Genomic DNA, 23074 nt, shown 5'->3' on the forward strand with positions numbered 1-23074 from the left:
CTTCTTCCTCGTTCCATATTTTCAGTGAATGCCCCGCCCTGCCCGCAACTCGTGTGCTGCCTGCGTGGCGGGGACTTGGTCAATAATACCTGCTCCCTAGCAATGAATGACATGATCCTCGAGGGAATGCTCAGCTTGCAACTCGCCCATCTGCGCTGTCACACTCGTGCTCGCGCCTTGACCTCTCTGAATCACCTGTGTGCGCCTACTTTTCGACGAAAAATGGCCTTGTACCCACCTCCGGCCGAGGGTGAAAAGCTCATCTGTAAGTACACCAAAAAACCATGCTATTGCCGTCTTGTCCAGGGGTTGGCGGGTGATGATGAGCCCAAAGTGCGGCCGTTTTGGTGGCGGTGGTCTCACCTTGGATCGGTTGGAAACCCATGGCGTGATGATTGGGGGTTTGGTGGCTTTTTTTTCTTTCTCTCTCTCCCAATTTGCATTTATATTCGACGACATGTCTTTGCGATGACGTTCCGAGGTCGGACACAGTCCACCCGGACAGGATTCCATGGCGATGCGTCATAATATTCATCCCTCCTGCGGCTGGCTGACATTGGCCTGACATCTCACCCCAACCCGACACCGAGCACAACATGCAAGTCGCCCCATCCTCCACGGCTCCGAGCAACAGCCAGGCCGAGCAGTTCACGCAGCACGAGCTCCTGGGGCTCCAGCGCGTTGACCTGGACCCGACGTCGCCGATCCGGCAGTTCCACGCCTGGTTCAAAGCCGCGCTTGACCCGCCGGCGCCGCCCCCAGCCGCCGCCGCCGCCGCCAACAGTAACAGCGCCAGAAACAAGGTCGCGCACCCCGAGACCTGCACGCTCTCGACGGCCAGCCTCCCGTCGGGCCGCGTGAGCGCGCGCGTCGTCTACATGAAGGAGCTCGACGCGCGCGGGTTCGTCGTCTACTCCAACTTTGGCACCTCGCGCAAGGCCGCCGACCTCGCCTCCAACCCCTGGGCCTCGCTCACCTTTTGGTGGGAGGCCCAGGAGCGCCAGGTGCGCGTCGAGGGCCGCGCCGAGCGCCTGACGCCCGCCGAGTCGCAGGCCTACTTTGCCACCCGCGTCCGCGGCAGCCGCCTGGGCGCCTGGGCGAGCCGGCAGAGCGCCGTCCTGGAGCCCCGGGCCGGGGAGGGTGATGATGGTGAGGACGGCGACGGCGACGACGGCAGGGCGCAGCTCGAGGGCTGGGTGCGTGAGGTAGAGGAAAGGTTCGAGGGCGTCGACGACGTGCCCGTGCCCGAGTTCTGGGGCGGCCTACGCGTCGTGCCCGTGCGCGTCGAGTTCTGGCAGGGCCGCGAGAACAGGCTGCACGACCGGTTCGTCTACGAGCGCGAGGACGACAAGCAGGACGAGTGGACGCTGAATAGGCTGAGTCCTTGATATGGGAACGCGGGGATGCTTTCTCCCGCTCACTTTTCTGTTTCTTACCGTATAATGGCCTCGCCTTCGTTCTACCAACGGCCAAGGACGCACGCTGTTGGCTGGAACAAATGTAGACAAAAGAGAATGTGAGGGAGACCATTTTGTATGTATGGTATAGGGACCTAATCAGGGCAAAACAAAACATACAACAATGGCCGATAACGGTTCACTGCCCACACCCCCATTACTTTCTGCCTTGAACGTTTACAGAACCACCGCCCTTTGCCTCCGATTCTCATATTTTGGTCGCCACAATGGACTTCTGTCTCGGTACGCCAGCGCGCCGCCATCGCCGTAACGGACAAGATGCGTGTTACGACAGCCTCCCAGACCTCATTCGCTCCGGGGCACGCATCTGCCTGCTTTTGCCTCGGCGATTCGGACGACCTAACGTGCCCCCAACTAAGTGCTCCCGCCGCTTCCAGAAGCGGCAGCAACTTTCACGATGGGAAATAAAGACTGGGCGCAGCGTGGGGGAAAAAAGCCCTCGAGGTTCAGCATGAACAGGCTAGGCCTTAGCATGCCCCACGCCGTACCTGCCTACGCGAAGCCTCGGCGTCGATACGTTCTCGTGGCCACGGAGAGTGGAGGTTTTTGCATCGACAGTTATTGTCACCTCGTTCGATGCGGTGCGGTGCCGCCCCAGCCCGTGGTGGCCCTATTTCCACCTAGGCGCCGAAGCGAGTAGATTTCCGGCCCTGCAATCCATTCTTGTCTCGGTCGTTGATGTTAGTGGGGGAATGAGCCGGCCACTAGCATTGAGACTCTCAAGGGTCACCAAGGCTGGGCAACAGCCTCGTGGGGTCGGTGAAATCTGGGCAATGACCTCGCAACGGCAAGGGCGAATCAATTTGAACTAAGGGTTTCTGCTCACCGGCTAGAGAGAGGCGGCATCAACGTAAACTTTTGTCTTGTGTGCTTGTCCTGCGACTTCAACGTAAACTTTTGCCTTGTCCTGCGGCTTCAGCACGCCATCTAATGGGGTCGCGCGAGTAATGAGGAAGGAAATTACCAATAGACATACAGGCCTACCCGTTCCAGCAGGCGAGAAGGCGTCTGCTTGTCTCTATTGTCAGCGACTAGCCCTATCACAGCTCTAGAAGGATACGGCCAATGTTGAACCCAGAGGCTAATCGTTAGCATGCAGCAGCCAAGCAGGCAACAGGCCAGGGCAAACCGATGCTGAACCGGGCTAAAGGGGTTGGTCATGGAAACCACGATGAAAAGAGATTATGTTGTGTAGCCCAACCTCTCCTGGCCCCTGGTTACCTCTCAAAAATATCTATATAAAGCCTCTCCTCCCATCCCCTTTAGAACCCCTCGGAACTGGACACCCCACCGCTAGCGATCACGGATCAAGCTCATTCTCAGAGACAACCCTTTTCTCAAGACTCCAGCTCTTGCCTTCAAGATCCCCCCGCTCGACACCCCATCACGCACACCGACAATGCAGTTCCCCCAGACCATCCAGGTCTTCGTCGTGCTGGCCGGCCTGGCCTGCGCCGCGCCGCAGCCTGCGCCGCAGCCCAACCCGCTCCTCGAGACAGTGATGCTGTCCAACGGCACTGCCACCGTCGCCGTCGAGGTTGAGGCCGTCTCGCCCGTCGCCGCCGCCAGCGGCGGCGCCCAGACCGGCGGCGAGATCCACATGGGCGGCGAGATCGTCGGCCGCGGCGAGGTCCTCCTCGCCCGCCAGGACTCCACCAACTGCAAGGGCAGCAGCTGGTGCACCAACAATCAGAGCTTCAAGGACGAATGCACCAGGGCCAGGACCAGGCTCGAGGACACCGTTTACCGCACCGGCGGCTCGTAAGTTGGGGCAGCCTTCTTTTCCCTGTCTTGGCCCACCCCCTTTTCACCTTCGCTTTCCCCGTCTCGTCCCTGGCCCATCCCTGGAAAATTCGTGTCTTCGCTACGCGTTGTCCGCCTGGCTAACAGTCGGCAATCTTGTCATGCACGCCCCGCCCAATAGTAAATCCGGGGTTTGCAGCGGGACCTGCAGCCTTTTCGTTCAGGGCAACGGGTGCTCCGCGACGAGGGAGGTCATGAGAGCCGCCTACGACTCGATCCGCCGCGCCGGATGCCAGACTTGCGGGTCAGCCCATTGTAAGCCATCAACACCATTATTACCGAAAGTCTCGACACATCTTTCCCATCTCTAACGTACTGGGGCTGGACAGGGAACAACGGTTGTTCCATCACTATCAACTATGTCAGTGGTTGCAGCTAATCGCCCACTCGACCAAGGAGGGGGGCCTTTACAAACCTCAACGGCGAGGAGGTTCTTGCATCCCGGGCTCCAGGGCAGTACTACACATCTGTACAGTCTAACGTGTATCAACTGCTTCGATGGGGCGGAGAAAGCATGCGGTTCTTTTTTCAGACATGAGGGGAACGGATATAGGCCGGCTCCGGCCCAGCCAGAGCAGGAATGCCAAGCCCATATCGAGCTGCGATGTATATGGGATTGCGCAGAAGCCTATATCCAGGGGAGGGGGGCTATCAGGAGCGAAGACGGAGCGGTATTGAGCAAAATAAATCGGCATCGCCAAGCATTCCTCAGTTGGGGTGTCCCTATTTCATGTTGCCCCCGCTCATGTCGACTCGAACCCGCACAATTTTTTCGTATTGGTCGTGGCAGCCAAGCTCTTGCGCTCTTAGCTTTTGGAGTCTGGCATTGCTCCCCCATCCCGAGCCATATCGCGGTCGTCATCCTCAATCGGTAAAGTGAGCTTTCAGGCTGGCCCACGCCATGCGAGGCGTCCACCTCTCCGCCGCAGTGGGCTCCAGCATCTCCCAGACGGCCTCGTGGGCCACCAACCGCTCGTCAGACCGCTCGCCACGCGGTATGAACTGTATCTCGTGACGGGCCGTTGCAACGAGGCCGAGCCACCTCTTTTGCTCGGCCTGGGCCTTTTGGACGTCCTCCGACTGACCGTCATCTGTCGAGTACAAGCAGGCGATCCGCCGAATCCCGTGCTCCTTCACCGTACCGGGCAGCGAGAGCCGCCCTAGAAGGAAGAGGCCGACAACCCCCAAGGCCCACACGTCCCCCGGCCTCCCGCGCCGCCTGGTCTCTGGGAAATCGGGCGGGACATACCACGGCCTTCCGTTGGGGTAAATGAATGGCCCTGAAGACCATTGTGTGGACCGATTCGGCGAAATCCTCGCCCCGGGCCAGCGCAAGAGAAATAGAACTAGAGTTATCTCAGGACTCTAGATTAAATATGAGGCTAGAGGTAGCAATCACTCTCGCTTGGCCCCGCAAGACGGGCGATGCTGCCTCGCTCGAGCCCCAAGAAAGGATTCCGCAGCGTGATGGAGTCGGCAGGGGTTGTCGTTACTGCTGCCTAACCAGTGTTGCATCATAACCAATATGGTATCGGCACTGTTGAACCGTTGCTGCATCCCTCATGTCCTCGTATGGCCAATAGGTGACGATGCAGCACCACGGCTTGAAATACAGCTACCGTATCAGATACCCGCATAACCTTATGGAATATCTTGTTTATGTGCTACCCTATCCTCGAATCCCCGGTTCCCCTTCTCTCTCACGTTACCGGCTTGCTGTGTTGGGCTAGAAAGGGGCTTGGGGGTTGCGATCGCCGAGTCTCGATGGTGTAACGCGCGCGACCCTTCTGTGCCCCCAAAGTTACGGGAAGCCCGCCTGCGTTTGGCGCCTGGCGTCGGCTTCTCGGCCTCCTCCGCCCTAGCTCTTTTGGTGGGGGTTGCCGAACATTGTTCGTCCGCCGAATCGCTACCGCAGCGGCCTTCGCGCTTCGCTTGGGCAGAGGCGGGCAGTGTGACGTTGGGAGATGTGGGAGTCATAGTAGAAGACGTAGACGGGGGGGCAACGGCAGCAGCTGTGGCAGAGGACCGAGGCAGGGCCGAAACTACCGCAGGAGGCGTGTGGTGTCGAGATGGAGTAGGAGACCCAGGCGAAGCGGTAGATGGGGGGAAGGCTTGTTGAGACGAGGCAGTAGGCTGCGGCACAGCAGGAGTGGGAGCGGAAGAGACAACACGAAGGGGAGGGGACCGAACTCTGAATCGCTTCTTTTTTTTGAAGCCTGACGAGTCACGCCGGCGCCGTCGCTGGTAGAAGTCCGCTACCAGGGCCACGAGTGCGTCGAAGGAAAACTCTCGCGAGAACTGGAAGAAGGCGTGATACTGGTCCGAGTCTGCAAAACACTCGGAATGCATCACCAACTCGCCCAGCATTCGAGAATAGGATTTGGCAAGCTCCTTTCTCCTCTGTGTGGCCCGCTCCTCCAGCTTCGCGTACAGCACATCGACTTTTCCACGCGGCACAGCGTTGGCGATCTCGCGCACGTCGAGGTGGAAACATTCGAGGGTCTGGACCGGGACCACCCTGGTATTGAAACGCTGATACAGAGAACCAACAAGGTCCTCTTGTTGAAGCTCGAACTTGTGCGCTGGCCACCACCACTGATCATCCAGCGACCAATCGATGTGTTGGCGGGGGAAGTGGTCGTTGTCATCCATTGAGTGGAGGGGAAATTCGCGTGGATTGTCAAGATACGGTTTGGGTCGCTGATGGAGGGAGATTGACGGGTGGTTGGGCGACCTCATGTGTCGAAATCAATTTACATCTTCATGCACGGGTCAGCTGATGGTCACGTGCACAGGCCGCTAGACGACTCCATAGTAAATTGGCCTGACGAAGGAGGCGCATACTGACCACTGGTAAGCCACTACCTCCTCCTTCCCGGCAACTCGCCGGGAGAAGCATTCCACTTGAGGGCTTTGGTGGCCTCTAGATCTTCCCTGAGGAAGTGATAGGCTACAGGCCCAGCTCCAGCCCCCTTATTCTGTTGTGCGGCTTCGGTAACATCCTAGTGACCAAATCCGTAGCCCGCTGGCCGTTGCATCAGTTGAGGAGCACGCGCAGCATCTCGGGTGCCCACACGGGGTTCGCCGCAGCACCTTGGAGCATGCCCTCCGCCACGGCGACGGCGCAGAACTCCAAGACGGGCATGTCGATCCCGTGTTTGTTTGTGGATGGCAGATTTTACCACCTCTTCCAGGGCCCTCTTCATCTCCACCGGCGTTCTATCCGAAGACCCAGATATAGCATCCGCGGACTCAAGGCCCGTTCTAGTAGCTTCAGTTCTCCGGCCAAGTCCGCTTCGCTCGGTAGAGCGCTTCGAGATCGCTGTAGTATGCAAGCACATCGATGGTAGAGACAAGACCGGCGGCAGTGGCCTCTCTCTGCTCATGAGCGCTGACGAGAAGCTGGGGCGGCATGTCCCTAGTGCCAACGTGTAGGCAGAAACAACCTATGCAATTATGTTAACCAATCAACGTAATGGCTACCAAAAGGCAAGGCAGCCTGGCCGCTTACATCGAGGGCATAGTCCTTCCCTCGGAACGTGACCTTAAGCTACTCTCCGTCGTGTTTTGCACGGGAATCTTGCACCTTCTGAAGCAACTCTTTGAGAAGCCCAAATGTCGCCTGCTTCCTGTCTACCAACCCGCCCTCGGCCAATGACAGGAATTCGGAGGCATCTTGCAGCGGCGTTTATTCAGCCATTGTCACGGCAGAGGTTCGCGATACGGCAGGCCCACGACGCAGTAACCCAGCGTGCGCGTTGGTGATAAACAAGGATTTTGTGAAAGTGCATGGAAATGGAAGGGGGGAGCGAAAGGCAGGATTCGGAAGGGCTCGGCGTCGGGGTTGGCGCCTAACGCGGATAAAGCAGGCAGCCAAGGTGGTCTGTCAAAGTGCTCATATGTCGCCATCTGCGTTATGGGGCTGGAGAATGCTTGGTGGTAGGTGGGCATACGCAGTACAGCCACGCTACGAGGAAGTGGAAGGAGAGTCATAGGGAAAGCTATCGTTGAAATACCAGCAGGCGGATGCAATGGGAAGAATTGCTCGTAGGGTATATCCCCATTTACCCTCAAGTTTGGGCGTCACCTGTTCTTGTCGACTATTGCCAGGGTAAAGTAGGCAAGCTCTTCCATTTGCCGTCTGCATCAGGCCCCACGGCACGCACCACCATAAAAGGATCCGTAGTGACCGATCCGCCAAAGCGCAAGACAGTACCTCGCTGGCGCCAACACAAGAATGAAATACAGAGAGTGGTACCAAGGTAGACAATAAAATACAAGTGATGCGTAGCAGGAGCAAAAGCAAGAAGGCACTATGAAGAATATATCGTACAACGATGACACGCCCGCATGAGCTAGACCGCGGACAAAAGGAAAGCAGAAGAATTTATCAAGACACTACACATCCCAATTCTAGTTTGTCTTTCGTTCTCCCAAGCACTCCTCTCTTCTTATTCCTCTCCACAGACAGCTGCTTTTCGACGACATCGTTGAGCAGGCTTTCTTGGTCCGTCGACTTTTCCCCACGGGCGGCCACCACCGACCCTTTCTCGGGCTCCTTCCCGCTACTGCCAGCAACAACAGCCGACTTCTCCTGGCGGTTGGCAGCCACCAGCGTCTGCTCGCCGTCGACATCCAAGCGCGGTTTCTCGAAGGGCCCGGCTGCGGCCTGGACCTCGTTCATCTTGTCCAGCATCTCGTCGACCCAGCCCTCCGCCCCCTCGATCTCGCCAAACTCGGCGCGGAGCTCTTCCAACCTGGCCTTCCAGAACTCCCAGCGCTCGAGGCTGAAAGTCCCGATGTCGTCCCTACCAGCGCACAGGGTGCCCTTTTGCAGGCGGTCGTTGTTTTGCCACAGTGTTTTGCCCTTTCCATGAATTGGGTCGGGGTCCCAGAGCCCACTGGGCTCGGCGCGCTCGGCATCCCCGCCGGCAGCCGCGACGGTGGCCAGGTAGTCGAGGATGCGGCCGGCCGCGTGGACGATCCACGTGCGTGCGGCTGTGAGCCGGTGCCTGCGAGAGTACTTGCACGCGAGAAGGGGCTCCTCGAGCGAGACGCGCATCTGCCAGACGGCGGCCATCCTCAGCGGGTAGAGGCCGGCGCTGTCGACGCGCGCGATCAAGGACGTGACGCTGGCGTGCCAGTCGAGCTCCCACAGCCCCTGGGGGCTGGCGTCGACCACGGCTGGGGATTCAACAGTTGGATCTGCGACGAAGGGATCAATTGACTGAGGGCACTCGCAGGACTAAATCGTGGCAAGAAGAAGTTGGTGGAAAGAACATGAGGGCGATCCCATACTTACCGTAAGCATCTTCTCCGCAGCTGCGGCCGAATCCCGGGAGGTGAGGCCAGCACGGCTCGCTGAGAGTCTCCTTGTCGTTGCCTGTGTCTGGTGTGCCATTTTTGAATATGGCCAACGCTTCCAGGAAAATATCATGGACCGATCCCTCGGCAGGGTACCACGAGGCGACATAAAGCATCTGACTCCACATGAACCCGAGCCAATATTCGTGGGGTCCCTCTTGGCTGAAGACGTAGCGCTGTATACCGTCAACTACTCGGGCGACCTTGGTGCTATTGGCGCCCGGTGACAGCAAGGCCGACCTGAAAACTTCAACCTGGGCCAGTTCATTGGCATCTGAGTACTCCTGCTCCGACGTTATATCGGCCCATATTTCGGTTTCAGTCCGGGGGATCGAGGAGCAACTTGAGTCGGCCATACTCGAAGTGAGTCCGGATTGGAGGGAGGGATGATATCGATGAAGGCTAGTGTTAAGGTGAATCCTGAAGAGGTACTTGTGTGGGCGGGCTCAAAGATAAGTAAAAGAAATTTACCAGAACGAGATCTCCGATGGACCTCGACTGTCATCGCCGACTTTGTTATATGGAAACAAGCCGACACAAGGCAGCCATAGGGGGGGTTTTTTTTTGGCGAACACTCGGGCCAAACGAAGGGTGGTGCATGTAGGTCGTTGCCGCGCTGCTGTGTGTGCTGGGTGGCATTGGGGGCTAACGGGGTCCACATAATTGGCTACCTCACAAGCGCCAGACCAAGTACCTCAATTGCCGCCGAATATGCCTGCCTGCCTCCAGCCAGGCCAGACCAGCAGGCCAGACTGTTGGACCAAACTGCTGGGCCAGGCGGCTAAGCCGGGCTGCTAGGTCAGGCCATGAGGCTATGAGGCCAAGGCTATTAGGCCATGCTGATGGGGGGCCTCGCAGTGCGGCCAAATCGGCGCCACCGTTTTGCTGGAACTGTTGCTGGACGGGCGTTTAAAATGACAAAGGGTTGCGAATGTGGCCGCAGAACCGGCAACACGCATGGGTGTTTATTTCAGGAGTTGGAGTCTGGCCGCAAGCTACTCGCCTGGCCATGGGAGGATGTTGTTTCCCATATAAGTTAAGCCTACATGTACAGACTTCACGGCCTCTCAGACGCCAGCAGCCCCCCACCCTCGAGATTTGAGCTCGTCCACTCGGTTTTATTTCGCTGTTATTGACTTTTCTTCTCTGTCACAGCAGTTTCATTAGCGTTGAGCGCTTCCTTTGCGCCCCCCCCCTCGTCCTGCCGGTTTAGGAATCTAGATTATCCTCTCCCAAGTCTTGTTAATCACGTCGCCGCACTGATACCAGGGACTACTCACCATGGGCTGCTCTCCTAGCAAGGTCGAGTCGGAGACCTCCGTAGGCCATCCTCCTGCGGCTGATATCGGCAGCAGCACCGAGCATATCATCACACTGCCACCTGTGGCTCACCCGAGACCGGACGCCACGGCCACGGCAACGAGCCAAAGACACCACAGGAATACGCTCGGGATGTCACAGCGACCGCAGCCGCGGCCATTACGGAGGCCCATGCCACCGGACCGCCGAAACGAAAATACCCCAGTTCTTACTGCGACAACGAGAAGACCATGCCGTTCTCGCAGGATCCCAGCTCGGCGAGACCCGCCGAGGGAATACCGCCACACTACATGCACATCCCGCACGTCAGGGGAAAGGTCCCCGGCCGTATCGGTCCAGCAATCATGTCAAGGATGGTAAGGCGGGAGTGTGGTGGGCGGCTTATACCGACGGCGATCGAACGCGCATGGAGGCCATCTTCCACGACCCACGCCAGCCAAAGGATTCCAGAGGAAACGCGGCCTTCTCCAGGGCTCAATACGTCCCGGCAGCAGGGCGGACGCCGGTGCGTACTTGAAGCGGTCTGGGAATTTGATGTCAGAGGAGTTCGTTCTTGTCGTGCCAAATCGCGACTGTACTACTACCTATCTAAGGTATCATGCTGGGCGTGATTGGGTCATAATTTACATAAGCCTATGTAGTCGAAACTTCCATGTAAGCCAGAGCAAGACACGATGGGATTTGATATACTCCCTATTCCCCACGCCACTCAGCACGTCAGCTTCGACCCGCGGCCCATCTCCTCCTCTAACTGCGCCATCAGGCCATCCATCTCAACGTCCAGCTCGACCTTGTTAGCCCCTCCTTGTGCTTTTCGAAATCCAGCATGACCACTCTCTTGTCCCTGCCCCCGCCTCCACCCTCAGCCCCATGGAGGACCAGGAAGTTGTGCCGGCTGGTGTCGTCGTGCAGGATCCCCATGGCGTGCAGCCTGCAGAGCGCGGCCGAGCAGGCCGCCAGGTCCCCGGCGCCGACGTGGCGCCCGCCCTCGACCCGCTCCAACAGCATTCCCACGACCCGCCCCGCTTTCGTGGATCGTGGCCAGGAACCGCGACGCGAGGCCGGTGCCCTCGAGGAGCTGGTAGCCCCTCCGTCTCGCTCTCGATGTGTGGAATCCCCCACCCGAAACGGGCCGACTTTGCGACTCTTGGAGGGCCCGCGACGGCGGTTCTGTGGCCGTTTCCGACGAGACCATCGTCTCTATTGCCGCGCAGGGTTCAGCTGTAAAGCTGCAAGAGGACGCCCCAAGTCTTTTCGGGATGCAGAAGGTCCATCATCTCCAGGTGCCACACGTCCTTGGCGCCGGCCATGGCGGGCCATGACAGCGGCTCCTCGAGCCCCAAAAGATGTCGAGATACTTGACTGCCAAGCCGGCGCGGATACGGTAGCTGCCGTCTCAGAAATTCAGCGAAATGATGCCTGGGGGTCCAGCAAGGACATGATGACTTATGCATCATGCGTGTGCTAATGCCAGAAACCACAGAAGTGATCAAGCCAAAAAGAAAAAGTGGAGTCGATAGTGTGTACAACGTCTGCATTAAGCGGTTTAGTTCCATGCGTGGCCCGACGGAATGCAGTAAAATCATCCCGATAGGTACATACATGTACTTGGAGGTGGCACATGTATGCTGGCAGCCACCCGGCGGCCGGGACTGCCTGCACCGCGTGGGCTCGCCGTGTTCCCTCCATGACGCGGATCAAATAAGAACACTACACTGGGTATTCACGCACGCAGGACTCCCGCCAATGTGGTTCGCTTGCCCGAGGGTGGTAAGACGCGGGGCAGGCTGCATGACCACCACACAAATAACCCCTCAAATCGGAGGTAAGGCAGCACTCTCTAAACACATTAGTGCACCGCCTGCCTGCATAAGGCAGTGCTGGGCACTTTCAGGGTGGCAGACAACTCTCGTGCAGTCCCCTCACAATCCCTTTTTTTCTTCCCTCTGCCTTCATTTTTTTTTTTGCGCACGCTCGCCACGACGTGTATCAAGCTTCTGAGCACACCGTCGACCCACCCTTGCCTACCTACTTTCGTCTCGATCCCTTCTCATTTCCTACAAACGTAAGCGCAATGGAGCCAGTATCTGCTGTGGTCGGGGTCTTCTCTTTGGCGGCCGAAGTTGCCTCCATCGCCGCCAAGCTGAAGGCAGTCATAGCGTCCTACAGAGGGGCCCCATCGGAGGCCGCGCGACTGAGCGATACCCTCGCCTTTCTCGAGGGCATCTGCCTCGCCATCGATCGAGAGCTGCAGAGGTCCTCGGAAAGCGCAACCCGCGCGAGCAGGGGCGAAATGCACAGCCTAATCCGCAGCGCCCTGGAGCCGTGCCGTGCCAAGTTGGCCGAGATGGACAGGTCTCTCGCCGCCTTGGGAAGCGGCTCGGATGTGAAGTCCCGTCTCAAGTTCGCCTATGGGAAGGACGCAATCAAGGAAATGAACGGCGATCTGGACCGTCTAGTGTCGAGACTGCAATTTTCTATAGGGGCAGATGTCTGGTAGGTCTAGCCAGCAACCCGACCGAGCCCCCCCCCCAAAAACCTGTATCTAGCCGACTCTAAGCTGAAGGAAGCTGGCTGACTGCTCTAGGATCTGCCGACTTGACACCGTTACCAACGCTCCCGGCGTGGGCCTATGCGACAACCATGTCGCGCGGTATTCGTCCACAGCAGCTCCATTGCCGCGCTCCAGTGTCGGCGCGCCCACTTCCGCGGAACTGACGCCGGGCTCTGTGCGCCCGGTTGTCTCTCGGACAACCCAGCAGATCCAGTGGTACCGCGGATTCCTCGGACAGGTTGAGCAGAAGAAGACGATGAAGCGGACCAGGTGGCCAGAGGCTTTTGACCGAGGCGTGGTTGATGAACACACAGTGGTTTCGCTGTCAACCCCCTGGCTACCCTACCGGCTCGGTCTTGAGCTACGGAAGACGGCATCAACAACGCTTTCCTATGCGCTCAACATCACGCATATTATCGATTTGGAATCACCTCTTGGACAAAAGCTCCACAGTATCTTCATTGGATTCGGTAAGAATGAGACTGCAAAGCTGCGGCAGCTACAATATTCTCTTTCCAATGGAGAGCTCTCTCTTTACTCGGTCATTCGGCTGAGGTCGGGCCGAGAACAGACCCTACTGCAGGTATGCCGGCCTATCACACTCCAACTCGTGCATCACGGGGCTCAAGCTACATACACACTTGTGGCGATAGACTGAGCAAAGACAGCGGGCCATAAACTGCAAACTACCGCTCTTCTGCGCGTTCCTCTTCGACAACGACCCGCAGGGCAGAATGCTGCAAGAGTGAGGAGGCCAAGCAAAAATCCGACTCACTGGCCAGGCTGGACCGTACTAACTGAAGATTTTGGTCAGGACTGATCCAACTAGGCTCGAATTCTCCTGGGGAGCAACTGATGCGCAAGACAAAGCTGCGGACAAGATCATTAGCAGATACTTCACCGCGAAGCAGGACATCCTTGTCGTGGATGCGTTTACGTTTCTCAGCAACATATTTAGTGACCCGGCGTCCTTACTCTGGACCTTCCGCCACCTCTTGCCGTACTCGGGCCACGACTCAGCAGAGTTTATAAAACTGGCATGGTCGATCAGCGCGATCCGATATGTCACGGTTTTGGACTTTGACCCCATCCATCCTGACCAGTCCAGGCGTTTAGCCCTCCGAAGGAGCCTCTGGTATCCTTTATTTCGGAAGCTCATCCGCAGCGGAGCCGATGTGCATGGTGGCAGGGCTTATTATCGAATATTAGACAGGCAGAAATGCCCCTTCCAGGTGGTGGATGACGTGCGGGAATGGCTTTCCATGCTAATGAACTGCGGAGTGGATATTCCCTCATACCTCCAAAGGGAGCGTTACGAAGTCTTCCAGACATGGGATATTAATAGGGATTTTTACGATCGGCACTTACTATGTTGGAGGGGTTTGACGACGATGGATTTCCTTGGTTACGACGCCCCTGTGTGGATACGGATCACGGATCCTTCAAGCCACGCAGCGGAAGTATTGGGAGAGTTCATAAATGTGGGGGGCGACTTGTTCCATTGGGATATGTCCGTCATTGGAGGTTTGGATGAATGGGATTATGAGCGGCTGCAGAGTGAAGAGTGGCCTCTGGTTCGGAGCTTCAAAACTATCGCGGCCTGGTGCATGGAAGAGGCAAACACCAATGGGTGGCCATCCGACTATAGGAAAGAGATCAGGCGCATGCTCGATGCCCACGAACGAAGACTCGAAATGCGGTGGGCCAAAAGAGGAAGGAAAACCAAAGGAGCTCGAGTGGCGATGCCGGGTGCCTGGGTTGACTAAAGGTTAGGCATTTGGTCGCTAGGAGTCGGTCGCCGAGTAATAGGGAGTTGCTGCTTTTGGATTGTGGAAAGTTAGGGTTGCCCTTTCTAAAATCGCAAGTGCATCTCGGTCCGGGCGACACAATGCCAGCGGCGGACATTTTGACGACCTCGGGAATGATGCCGCCAAGCGCAGAGTGATCCCACGCGAAAGAAGATGCCCTCATACGACTGAGTAACGGTGGTATCATCCAGGTCTCCCCGGGGCGGCAATGCTATGCTGGCCCTAGACCAAAAGCTGGCTAAAGATTGCTGATACGATAGGTCGATCATTCCCCTTTTCAATTCCCTTCCTTCTTCCAGGTTCTTCTTCCAAGTCCTCTTCCAGCTCCTTTTCCCGCATCTCTTCCAGTTCCTCTTCCTGTTTCACTTCCCGGCTCCTCTCCCGGCCCATCTTCCCGCCTCGCCACCGCGTTGCTACTTGTAATATAACTTCAACTTGCCCTCCAGCTTATAAGCCTGTTCCCTAGCGTGGTCTTGCGCGTTCCCAAGGCAGTTCCAGCCCTCCTTGTAGTTGTCGGTAGGAGCTGATCAAAAACGCCTCCTAGAGACGATACTGGTGATATTCAAGCGTGCCGTCTTCGCCCGGGGCCGCGTAGTGCGCGTAGATGTAAAGATTCTCACCATTCGCGGCCAAGGTCGTAATGCTTGCGTGTCCAGGGGGGTCAGACTTTCCCTTTGTAGTCAAGGGCCTGGCTCCGAACGCAAACGAGAACTGCTCCGCCATAGCTGCACTGCAGCACCGCTTTTCTCATATTTCCCCCGGTGCCCTTCCATTCTCCGGCCAGGTGCGGGAGCGTGAAGGAATAGGCGTCCTTCTTGTAGAGGACAGCTCCGTTGACATGGGCGTCGACCGGGAGCGGGCGGTGTTGTTCCGTCTTCAGCCCTTCAATGCAGTTGGGTTTCGGAGCAGGCAAACCGTTGTTGAAGCCAACGTCCTTCGGGAAGGCTGTGAGTTGCTGGCTGAGCAAATGTCCGTAGCCGTCCGGATACTTCTTCAGCAGCGGTAGCATTCTGCTAAGCAAGGTACTATTGTTGTCAACGGGTCGTCCATGGAGTTATAGTGACTAGACGCTAATTTCTTGGTGCGGCTATTCATTTTGTCGAAAAGAGTCAAGTTCTTCCGCGTCTGTCGTTTGTGTAACGGTGGGTTTGCTGGGACTTGCTATTGCTGGGATCGCGGGGGCTCTGCTCGCCAGGGCTTCGGGGGGCTTTTCTCCTGCCCATGGTGAAAAACGAAAGAAACGGAAAGCTCCTTTCCCAATGGGCTGGATATTGCGGCGGCTGGTATCGTTTGGGCGAAGCTGAGTGCCTGCGCGGCTGGAAGGAAAAGTATTACTAGAGGGAAAGAGGCGGACGACCGGCCCTTTTATATCCGATTCCGGACGGCAAAGAGTAAAGGCAAGAATGAGGAGACAAATGAAGGCGCCAGGGATCCCCATATTCGGGAAGACGTGACAGCGTGGTATGCTGACGCCCAATGGTTTACCCAAGGGGTGTTTGTGAAATGAAACAGGACGGGAAGAGGAGGAAGAAGAAGAAAGAAAAATCGCCAACTATATGTAGACCTACGATCCCGCGGTCCATCTAATCACCCCGTCACCGATACATTCCAGCACCCGCAATTCAGCTTTTACTCGAATATAAATCTAGGTTTGATTTCCTTTCGGCTTTTTAATCGTCAAGGCTTTCTTTGCCCAGTTCATATCTCGAAAAAGGGATCTTTCTGGCGATTCAAAATTCGTCGATACTTTTATCCCTCTGCTGTGCCACCCCAAACTCCCTTTTCCACCTCCGAGCCTCCGGCTGCACACTTTGCCGACGACCTATTTCCATCACTCAAGCCGACGACTCCGCTGCAACCCGACAGGTGAGAGGGATCTGAGACATTTAGTTGTGCAAGGAAGTGTGGCAGCTAACGGTCCAACAGGATGTGCCATTGGAATTACGTCAAGCACCCTTGCGGCTGCAGGAAGAAGATGGAGTTTTTCCAATGTGAAGAGCAAAAGCAAAATCACGCCAACGTTCGATGCCCGAAGCCAGCAATGAAGCGTGACCACGAGTCGACCAACTACTGCTTCAATCACTTGGTCAAACCCGAGGCCCCGAAGAAATACTTCTCGGACAGGGAGGAGTAGATGAACAACTCAAGACAAGTTGACAATGAGGTGATTGTCGGTTCGCGATATGGGTGGGGAGTGTATGCAAGCAGGGAAGCAGGAACACGAGAGATCACCGCAATGCAAGCCATGGGAAGATGAACGGGATCGATTAATACATGCGTCCGTATTTAGTGACTCGTATAAAGTGCAATACAAGGCCAGCCAGTGATTTCTGATAGCAGAGCGGGAGCCCGAAAAAAAAGAGGTTTGACGACAGGGATATTCTTGGTTCCAGACATCTAGGTAACCTATACCTAGGCAGGTAGCCATGTCACTTTGGCTGTTGTGAAGCTACGGCAGTGCTCGCTCTCCAGAGTGCTTGCGCGTCCGCACACGAATCGAAATGTTCCAAGAACCCTTCGGCAGTATAGGACCGATCCCGGATGTCGTACAGATCGAGCCTGGCGCCCTTGCTCCGCTGAACAGCCTGTTGGCAGCCTTGACAGCTGAGACAGCGCGTGACTTGGCGCGAAACCCGGTCGATGTGCGGCAGGGCCACAACAACCATGCACCTCGAAACCTCCGTGTCCTCGTTCGGCCGCTCGGCGCACGAGACGCCGAAGACGTCGAGCACGGCGGCGGAGGAGACCAGGTGTTGCCGCCGCGCCCGGCGCTTGGGCCACATGCCGTACTCGCCGGGGACGGTGTGCACGGCCCGCAGCGCCCCCAGCAGCCGCCGGCGGGGCACGCCGGCGGCCTTGGCCGCGGCGGGGGCGGGCACCGCGGCCAGCTCGGGCGAGGTGGTTAGGCAGGTGAAGCAGCAGCGGCTAAGCGTCGGGATGAACAGGAGCGGCCCGAAGAAGCCGCAGAGGCAGCAGGCGCCGGACCCGGAGGCGACGAGGCCGTGCAGGTCGCGCAGCGCGGTGCGCGCGGCCGCCCCCGTCCGGAGCAGGGCGCGCAAGACGACGGGCGCGTGCGCGGCAACGGTCCGGTACTGGGGCAGCGCCGAGGCGGCGTGGCGGGCCAGGTTGTTGACGGCGCGGAAGCGCACGACCGAAAGCACGTCGAGCTCCAGCAGGACGGCGGCGAGGAGCTCCGGCGGCAGGCGGCTGAGCGGGCCGAGGGAGACCGACCAGGGTTGTTGGGAGTCTGGGTGCTCAAAGACATCGAGGAGGGAGACGCCGTGCACGCGCGGGCGCTTCGCCTTCTCGTCCGGGTCGGGGCGGATGCCGATTTCGTCCCAGTCATGACGGTGGTAGGCGGCGACGCGAAGGATGCCCGCGGTGTCTTCGTCGCGTCGTCGCTCGCCGTCGGCGTTTTGAACAGGCGGTGTAAATGTATGGGACATTGCGCTTGAGCATTGGTGGCGACGACGCCGGACAGTTGAGGACGCGTTCACGCTCAAAGGCGCGGAGACTGGGCGCAAAACGGCACAATTGTCATATATTGCCGCCGGATACTCGCAAGCGCCACAGGTCCCCGTATCACATAGCTACCTAGATCAGACCAACATACCAACTGACTAAATTTTTCGTTCACTGCTAATGACGTATCGCCCGAACAAAGGTCCAAAGGTGGGGAGGGCGTTTGGGAAGAAAAAAAAAGAAGCAACAGAAAAAGAAAAAACCAACCCAGCCATTATGATTCACCGTGGACAAACAAACCTCCCCGGAGCTCTCGCAAGCCAAGCCAAATCAGCGCTATAAGCACGGAACAAGATTGGCCACGTGCAACCAGCACCACACAAATCATTGGCAATGTTCCACGTTCATCACCAGGTCTGTCCATCAGGCAACTGTCTGCCCCTGAAGTGCCCCCGAAGTGCTATAATATGCTACCGCAGTGCTATTCTGTGTGCTGTGGCGCCAAGTGCGAACGTCGAGTATGAAGAAACACAATGCCGTCCTTAGTCTTGCCTCGGCAGAGGATGAACAAAGGGCTGATAGATATCGTGGGGGCGGGAGAGCAGCCAATGAGCAAAAAACAAATGCAGGTCGGGGAATTATGCAGAAAGGCAAGGCACCACGAATCCATGTGGCGCGCAATGTGCAGGAAAGCAGAAATGCGAGAACAGAGATGACCAGATAACTCCCTCCCAAAAGAAGCAGGAATTAGGTGTTGTAGTGCGTAATCCGTCCCAACCACCCTACTGACCCCTGTGAAAATTATGTGCAAACCTACCCCCCAAAGCGCCTCGAAAAGCAAGAGATAGATGAGAAGCAGAAAAAACAACGATGAGTGGGTATTAACGAAGCTAGTAGATATGATACTTTCGCTTGCTCATTTTCTGTAGTTTTGTCGTGTCGTCATCGCGGATGGGTCGCCCCTTTCACGGGGTGTCCGTTGGTGTGAGCTGGAGCGAGGCCAGCTGGGATTGCGGCGGCTTCCCGCAGCTCTTAGAGCGGAAGTGTGCTTCCTCCCGCCTGAGGCCGCTGTCGCAGCCGTTGGAGGCAGCCACCCATCCGGGGGCTTGCGCTTGTTGGCCCCGAGCCTTGGTGCTGGCGCCGCTCCCCACGCCGCAGGCCGATTTCGCGGCCCGCGCCATGTCGGACAGGGCGCCTTCCAGCACGTCGGGCGCGGTAAGCGGCATGATGCGGTAGCCCAGGCTCTCCATGATGCAGCGCTCCGTGACGTTGATCTGCTCGTACGTCCAGACGCCGCCGCCCCAGGCCGAGGCGTACCACCGCGTCGGTTCCTGCGAGTCCTCGGTGAACTTGCCGGCGATCATCATGGCGGCGAGCACCATGACCTCGGGGTTGACCGAGTCGATGTGCAGCTGCAGCGGCTGCTGGCCCCGGACGAAGCGGTCGCGGGACATGTTACCAGTCCCGGCGAGGGTGTGTCGCTTGCTGCCCGAGCGCCGCAGCGGCCACGCGGCCGAGTCGTCGGCGGCGGGGGCGGGGGCAGGGGCGGGGGCCAGAGGGCACGAGAGCCTCCAGTTGCGCGAGAAGCGGGTAGTGAGCGAGTCCAGGATGCAGACGGCCAGGGCGACCGTATGCTCGGGCAGGTCGGCGCGGGCGAGCATCGACTGCACGAGGGAGACGGACGGCGTGGCCAGCGAGGCCGAAGGAGGGAGGAGGTTGACCAGGTGGATGGCGGCGCCTGAAGGTGCATTGGGTGTTAGTGGATGGGTCGGGACGAGTGTGGGGTGCAGGAGCATTGCAGCAAGACTGACCTATCAGAGCTGGGTGCAGCAGCTCGCCTTCGTGCATTTCCATGACCGGGCTCTGGGAGGCGGACGAGTTTTTGGACGAGGGGGGCGGAGTCGGGAGGTTCGACAGCGGTCTGTAAGTCCTCTCGAAGTACTCCTCGTCGAAGTCGAAGTCGTCGTCAGACATGTCGTCCTTCTCGTCCCGCCGCAGGGGGAGATCCTTCAGGTGCTTGTCCATGGCAATTTTGCCCGTCTTGGTTCTTCGTTCCTTTTTCTGTTGCTCGCTGTCTCCTTCTCTCTTGCCTTCTTTCCTTTAGTGTGACCCGTTTCCGGACACTCAGGTTTGCCTCCCGCTGCTCAATTGGAATGTCCAAGAAGGTTCATATCCCGATACGCATACAACGTCGGCACCGGACTGGTTTAGGATCAGGTGAAGACACGCGATCCCGTCCCCAGGCTGGTCAAGATATCAGTAGGAACAACGGCAGCGGCGGCAGGTCCTGGAGATGCTCGTTCTACGACGGTGGAGTTGAGCAAAGGCCAGAGGCAGGGTTGTAGACCGCAGCTGTGTCGGCTAGCAGGGGGGCAGCAGATGGCGTCCATGTACGGAGTGGAGATGTCGGAATCAGCGTAGGCTTGGTGAGCCGAGCAGGGCAGGGCGGGGCGCCGAAGACGATGTGGAGGAGAGTCGCAGGTGCGAGTGAGGATGCCGAGAGGGAAAGTGTGTGAGACGAATGGAGGAGAAATGACAGCTGTTTTAATTGTATCCAGTCCAGCTCGTGCTTCTCGTGTTGGATCAAAACCACGCGAGTTTGCTAGCTGCAAATAGAAAGTCCAGCTTCGAGGCACTGCAACGCAAGGCTAGCGTCCGGCACAAAGAAGCAGAAGGGAAACGGGAGCGATCGATCTTGTCTGCGATCAATGCAACCGAGCGCGAGGTAGCTTGCGAGCACGGCGGAAGCGGTTGGGCGTCTGTGAGAAGGGCGAGCTTGGACTTTTAATAACAGGGCTGATGAGAGAAAAGGGGTTTGGGACGGGCGGGATGGCTTGGAGGGTTTTAGCTTGGCGGGTGGGAAGGGATCACCGACTAGACCGTCATCCCTGGCCAGGAACGGAAGGATGTGGGGAGATTGGAAGGTGCGTGCTCCCCGTTTTGCTGCGCGTCGGACTGGGCCGACGGTCGGTAGGCGCACATGTTTTATGTTTCTCTTTATGGAGCGGTGAGAGCGCCCGTAACCCAAACCCATCCATCCATCCCATGGCCAGTGCCTCACCAACATGGAGCCGGCTGCTGCATCAGCCCCTCGGGTGCGACGACGGATGGCGTCGAGGGGACGACGGCAGCAGCCAGACGCTTGCTGCAGATCTCCGTTTTTTTTGTCCCTCCTTCCCGCCGCAAGAACCCACCGGAGACCAGGCTACAGTAGCGTCAGTTGCCAAATCTGGTGCCACCGACTAAGTGCCACCTCGCGGTGTGTGTGTGTGTGTGTGTGCTCCCTGGCTGGGCGCTGGCTGGGATGGCGGGGGCCTGCCAACCTGGGCCTAGCAGAGGGCGGCGTCAGGACGTGCACAAAGGACGAACGGCAGCTCGTCCGGTCTGGCGTGGTCTGGTCGTGTTTGGTTTAGTCTTGGCTCCGCTACCTTTGAGAGAGGGGAAAAAAGAAACATGTCGTTTGTGCTTGTCGTGTGCCTAGCTCGCTGCTCGTCTTGGGCGGGCGCGGCTACTGCAGTCATGGTCTGTAACAAGCACGACGTCACACTCCCGCGCGACTCATTGGAGGGTGGCTGTGGAAAAGGAGGAGAGCAATGCAAGATGGGAATGCCGAGCGAGCGGGTTTTCCTGGAATACGGGCTACGGTGGAGAGCGCCCGCTATTCGCCGGGGGGCACCCTTCACTTTGCCATGGACTTTGATAGCAGTGGGCCCCGGCCATCACGACATGGGAGAATGGTCAATGCTGGCTGGAATCTGGGCAGCAAAGCAGGCGCTTGGAATTGTTCCGAAAAGCCGCACCACACACCATCCCGCCTGGTTTTTTCGTGCTCGTCCTTGCAGCGTCGCATCCTACGGTTGGCTGGAGCCCCAGTGGCATGGCATCAATCCCGCTGGCCCCTGAAGATCTCTGCCCAATCCGCAATCAATTGGTGTTTTTTCTTGTCTTGCTTTGGGGTCACACACAAGAGCAATTGCTGCATCCAGCACGCACCACCACCACACCTTGGCCAAAGAAAAAAATCCCGTGTTTTTTTTTTCCTTGTCCTGCGTCCGATGCATCAGCTCGCCGCATCTCGTAAAACCCTTCGTGCGTCGGCGAACCCGCCGCAAAGCAAGCCGCACCCTAATTCCGGGCCCAACTGTCGCCGTGCTTCCCTCTGCTAGCGTTTTTTTTTATTTGTATTTTTTTCATATCGTCTCATGAAGGAGGAGCAAGCCCAGCGGCCAAACGTATCCGCCTTGGTTTTGGGTTTGTCAAGCGGCATTCGCCAGCCGGGGCGGGTGCCGACACGGACGATGGCGTTAATCGTCCCGTCGACGCCTCATTCTGCAGAAAAAGGCGCCGGGAGAAATTGGCTTTTCGTCTTGTTGTGTGGTTGCCTCTTTTTTTTTTTGCCTTCAGCCTCTTTGATTCCCTTCTTCTGGCCAATCCTCCGACATTCCGCCCTCATGCACAAGTCGCACCACTTCGTAAAACCCGTTGATGGCGTGGCACAGCAGCAAAATGCGCACCGGGTCAAAGCTTGATGTTGGACTGGCGGTCGTCTCGTGACAAAGCACGAGAACAGCGATTCGGGAACGCCGGAGCCGCCTCGCCTTTCCGACCATTGGAAGCCAGCCTTGACATGCAGGCGTCGGCGATGGAATGTTGCCCGTTTGGGGGCAGACAAGCTTCAGCCTCCGGAGCGATTTCTGGCAAAGCCCGCTAGGAAAAAAAAAAAAAGAATTGGGTCTCGGCCAAGCCATGCGGCGTCTCGAGGCTCACCAGCTGAAATGCAGGCGCCACATTGAGCAAAGCCGAGCGTCGACGGGCTGAACTAAACGGGCTTGTGGGCTGAAATAAGCTGTAGGTAGTGGGCTGTGCCGCAAGCCCGCGCGCCTGCATGGCACGCCCGCCCCAACTCAATTTCCGGCACTAAAGATTAAATACCGGCTTACCTAGCCCGGGCGGCCGGGAAGGAAGGCGGCGGCACAGCATGGCGGCACAGCGGCGGGGACGCGGGTCTGGGGCCGCCTCAATTTTGGACTTGAGCCCCGCCAAGAGGTCAAGCCGACGTCAAAGAGTCCATCCAGAAATCTGGGCCGGGACCGAAGAAAAGGAGAAGGTGGCGTCAAGGTGTTGAGGTGTTTAACAACATAAGGGAAAATGTTATTCGTCCGGTCTGGCGACTGTTCTGGCAGCTAACGATAGTCTAGGGGTATGATGCTCATGCTAAGTGATAAAAGAAAAGTGTCCCAAAAGGAAGGTATTAACGATTACAATGCAAAAACTCCTTTTTTTCC

At 57.7% G+C, this 23074-nt stretch overlaps 9 protein-coding genes across 9 annotated transcripts; 3 read left to right on the plus strand and 6 right to left on the minus strand.

Annotated features, from left to right (window-relative positions):
• The first annotated feature begins 68 nt into the window (after positions 1-68).
• GGTG_08415 (pyridoxamine 5'-phosphate oxidase) lies at positions 69-1661 on the plus strand. Its single transcript, XM_009226255.1, has one exon. It carries the CDS (start codon positions 597-599, stop codon positions 1386-1388), a length of 792 nt encoding a protein of 263 aa, XP_009224519.1. The 5' UTR covers positions 69-596; the 3' UTR covers positions 1389-1661.
• Positions 1662-2775: 1114 nt separating this feature from the next.
• Positions 2776-3761, plus strand: GGTG_08416 (hypothetical protein; the record flags this gene model as incomplete). The annotated part of the gene is made up of 3 exons (XM_009226256.1): positions 2776-3239; positions 3433-3536; positions 3757-3761. The coding sequence occupies exons 1-3, from the start codon at positions 2878-2880 to the stop codon at positions 3759-3761; spliced, it is 471 nt and encodes a 156-aa protein (XP_009224520.1). The 5' UTR covers positions 2776-2877.
• Positions 3762-4145: 384 nt separating this feature from the next.
• On the minus strand, positions 4146-5933 carry GGTG_08417 (hypothetical protein; the record flags this gene model as incomplete). Its single annotated transcript, XM_009226257.1, has 2 exons — positions 4146-4441; positions 5510-5933. 2 exons carry the CDS (start codon positions 5931-5933, stop codon positions 4146-4148), a joined length of 720 nt encoding a protein of 239 aa, XP_009224521.1.
• Positions 5934-7466: 1533 nt separating this feature from the next.
• On the minus strand, positions 7467-9001 carry GGTG_08418 (hypothetical protein; the record flags this gene model as incomplete). The annotated part of the gene is made up of 2 exons (XM_009226258.1): positions 7467-8465; positions 8584-9001. 2 exons carry the CDS (start codon positions 8999-9001, stop codon positions 7672-7674), a joined length of 1212 nt encoding a protein of 403 aa, XP_009224522.1. The 3' UTR covers positions 7467-7671.
• Positions 9002-10674: 1673 nt separating this feature from the next.
• On the minus strand, positions 10675-10973 carry GGTG_08419 (hypothetical protein; the record flags this gene model as incomplete). Its single annotated transcript, XM_009226259.1, has 2 exons — positions 10675-10749; positions 10845-10973. 2 exons carry the CDS (start codon positions 10971-10973, stop codon positions 10675-10677), a joined length of 204 nt encoding a protein of 67 aa, XP_009224523.1.
• Positions 10974-12039: 1066 nt separating this feature from the next.
• Positions 12040-14285, plus strand: GGTG_08420 (hypothetical protein; the record flags this gene model as incomplete). Its single annotated transcript, XM_009226260.1, has 4 exons — positions 12040-12461; positions 12553-13102; positions 13188-13264; positions 13334-14285. 4 exons carry the CDS (start codon positions 12040-12042, stop codon positions 14283-14285), a joined length of 2001 nt encoding a protein of 666 aa, XP_009224524.1.
• A 582-nt stretch (positions 14286-14867) lies between these two features.
• GGTG_08421 (hypothetical protein) lies at positions 14868-15336 on the minus strand (the record flags this gene model as incomplete). The annotated part of the gene is made up of 2 exons (XM_009226261.1): positions 14868-14970; positions 15059-15336. The coding sequence occupies 2 exons, from the start codon at positions 15334-15336 to the stop codon at positions 14868-14870; spliced, it is 381 nt and encodes a 126-aa protein (XP_009224525.1).
• A 1140-nt stretch (positions 15337-16476) lies between these two features.
• GGTG_08422 (hypothetical protein) lies at positions 16477-17773 on the minus strand (the record flags this gene model as incomplete). The annotated part of the gene is made up of 1 exon (XM_009226262.1): positions 16477-17773. One exon carries the CDS (start codon positions 17771-17773, stop codon positions 16757-16759), a length of 1017 nt encoding a protein of 338 aa, XP_009224526.1. The 3' UTR covers positions 16477-16756.
• A 981-nt stretch (positions 17774-18754) lies between these two features.
• On the minus strand, positions 18755-19814 carry GGTG_08423 (hypothetical protein; the record flags this gene model as incomplete). The annotated part of the gene is made up of 2 exons (XM_009226263.1): positions 18755-19527; positions 19601-19814. 2 exons carry the CDS (start codon positions 19812-19814, stop codon positions 18755-18757), a joined length of 987 nt encoding a protein of 328 aa, XP_009224527.1.
• Between the last annotated feature and the right edge of the window lie 3260 nt (positions 19815-23074).

Source organism: Gaeumannomyces tritici (genome assembly GCF_000145635.1).
Source record: "Gaeumannomyces tritici R3-111a-1 unplaced genomic scaffold supercont2.4, whole genome shotgun sequence".
NCBI classification, from domain to species: domain Eukaryota; kingdom Fungi; phylum Ascomycota; class Sordariomycetes; order Magnaporthales; family Magnaporthaceae; genus Gaeumannomyces; species Gaeumannomyces tritici.

Coding starts and splice junctions, on each gene's coding strand:
- GGTG_08415 (XM_009226255.1), top strand. CDS start 597: ATGCAAGTCGCCCCATCCTCCACGGCTCCGAGCAACAGCCAGGCCGAG.